Here is a 2,592-nt window from a genome sequence, read left to right on the forward strand (position 1 = left end):
AGAAGACACTAAGGTTCGCAGTTCACGTGGGGCCCAGTACTGCTTTTGGCTAGTATGCAGCAGGAACCTAAGCCACGCGTCCGTGAGGACAAGTATCGCCCACTGAAGTGCAGATACCGAAGAGTTCGTCCCTTAAGTGGTGGCGATGTATCGTAGGCTATCTAAGTATCGTAGGGTATAGTAGGGGTGCGCACCACCCAACCTATGGGAGAGGAAAGATGAGTGTTTTTGGAACGCCGGCAGCGTTGAGGAGTTTCGACCTAATGTCGCGACTTAGGGTCGAGCGACAGGGGAAAACCAAACACTGGGGGCGTTCGACTTATCTTACCGAAGCGATGGTGAGCTAGGCTCAAACCTAAGGCTAGGGACAAGTAAGTTAGTATTGAATAAGTAGGTAAGTACAGGGGCTTACTGACCTAGGGACAAGAGGTCGAAACTGAGGTCCCTAGGGCAGCAGAGGCAGGTTTATATACAGGGGGAGATTAGGGCAGGCTGTGCACGTTGGTCCGTGCGCAGCTGGTCTGTGCGCAGCATGCCGACGCGGCCCCGGGGGCCGGTGAGTCAGAGCGGCTGTGTCAGCGGGGCCCGAGCTGTGCCGTGCGTTGCCGCCCCATCTAATCTAATCGTACAGTAGATAGTGATGCGTCCATATCAGGCAGGTAGTACAGAGGTCGCGGGTTCGAGCCCGCGAAAAGGAAAAAATTAAAAAAACGGCTAGGCGCCGTACCAACTCGTGACAAAGCCCCTGTACTTACTTACTTATTCAATACTAACTTACTTGTCCCTAGCCTTAGGTTTGAGCGCTGCTCACCATCGCTTCGGTGAGATTTAGTCGGACGCCCCCAGCTTTCAGATCTTCCCCTATCGCTTGACCTCAAGTCGCGACATCAGGTCGAAACTCTCCACAGCTGCCGGCGTCCCTCGGGACTCCCACAAACTCACATTCACTTCCTATAGGTTGGGTGGTGCGCACCCTTACTGTACCCTACGATACCTAGATAGCGTACTATACATCGCCACCACTTAAGGGAACGAACTCTTCAGTACCTGCACTTCAGTGGGCGGTACTTGTCCTCACGGACGCGTGGCTTAGGTTCCTGCTGCATACTAGCCAAAAGCAGTACTGGGCCCCACGTGAACTGCGAACCCTAGTGTTACCTCGGGCGCCGTAGGTGTAAGCTAGCTAGCACGGCCTTTCGTAGCACGCACACCTCCCCTTCCTCCCCCCATCAACGTGGCTGACGAATTCTTCGACTGCTCTCGACTTGAGCACGCCTTCGACACCCAGGATCAGGTCGACGTCTCTCGTGACGACCCAAAGAGCAGCGAAGACAGACCTCCCTTCTTCATCTGTGATCGGCAACCGTGCCCTAATCGCACTCCACGATCCATCACTGTTGACGAAGGACACTTCGTACCAATCCGACGGGTCCAACATCCCCGCGGCCCTGCACTCCGGTACGCTGGCACCTCGAGATTTACATCTCGCCACGTCACTCCCGTCCCATCCCGACCTGCCTCGCCAGGCACCCGCATCCCCCAACCTGTCGCCAGTACAGGTCAAGCGCGAGGAGATCCCTATCTCACTCGAGGAACTGAGGCAGTCGCACAGCCTTCAGCGACCCCTCAAGCGATCCCCCAGCCCTCCTTGGGGCCGCGGCTGGAAAGGCCTCCCAAAACCGAGCCCCGCGACACTCCGCCGCATTCTTGGGCCAGCTCGTCGTCAGCGATCACCGCCTCGACTTCAGTCCCTGTCCTACGTCACCCCGCCTCCGGGCTTCCTCAACCGGCTTCACCGCCGTCGCCGCCGCGAGGCCGCTCAAGCACTCGTTCCTCGAGAAGTTCGCCCGGCGGACAGTCACAACAGTCGCCTCCGTCCGCGGGCAGTCCTTCGTCCCCCTCGTCGCCGATAATGTCCTCTCCCGCTGCAGTCCCTGATAAGGAGACATTGAAGCTCCTCCTCCCGCTCCGATACGATGGAAAGTCGGTGATCGAATGCAACCGCTTCATCTCGCAGTTGCTCATCTACTGGACGATCAACACGGCCCTCTCTTCCCTCGAGCTGAAGATCCAGGTTGCCCTCAGTCTCCTCGATGGAGACGCGCGAGCTTGGGCCACCCCCATCTTCTCCCAGCTTGCCTCCGTCCAAATCGGGATCCAGGGAGCGACAACCCCCTTCGTCGACGAAAAAGCCTTCCTTCAGGCATTCAAGGCCTGATTTGGCAATCTCGACGATGCCGCTGCGGCACAGGTGGAGCTTACCAAACTCTGCTCCGACAAAACCATGCGCGAGAAGCGCACCGCCGCAGAGTTCTCTGCACTGTTCAAGGGTCCGGCGGACCGTTCCGGGTATGGGAACCTGGAGCTACGCGACAAGTACCTGAGCGGCATCCCCTCCCGCGTCTACCGCAAGATCGAGCTCGAAACCTTTGCCACGTGGCAAGCCGCTGAAAAGCGCGCCACCGAGGTCGAGCAAATCCTCGACGTTAGCCGGGCTCGTCGGCCCGAGCTAAATAACTTCTTCTCGGCCCGAGGTCGAGGACGCGGTGGGGCACGTGGTGGTGCACCCTCGACGCATGCAGCTTCGGCCAG

The 2,592-nt window shown here is 58.4% G+C and overlaps 1 protein-coding gene across 1 annotated transcript; it reads left to right on the top strand.

Annotated features, from left to right (window-relative positions):
• Positions 1–532: 532 nt before the first annotated feature.
• POSPLADRAFT_1052571 (hypothetical protein) lies at positions 533–2,218 on the top strand (the record flags this gene model as incomplete). Its single annotated transcript, XM_024480280.1, has 3 exons — positions 533–556; positions 1,203–1,559; positions 1,613–2,218. The coding sequence occupies 3 exons, from the start codon at positions 533–535 to the stop codon at positions 2,216–2,218; spliced, it is 987 nt and encodes a 328-aa protein (XP_024342693.1).
• Between the last annotated feature and the right edge of the window lie 374 nt (positions 2,219–2,592).

Source organism: Postia placenta, assembly GCF_002117355.1.
Source record: "Postia placenta MAD-698-R-SB12 unplaced genomic scaffold POSPLAscaffold_2, whole genome shotgun sequence".
Taxonomy (NCBI): domain Eukaryota; kingdom Fungi; phylum Basidiomycota; class Agaricomycetes; order Polyporales; family Adustoporiaceae; genus Rhodonia; species Rhodonia placenta.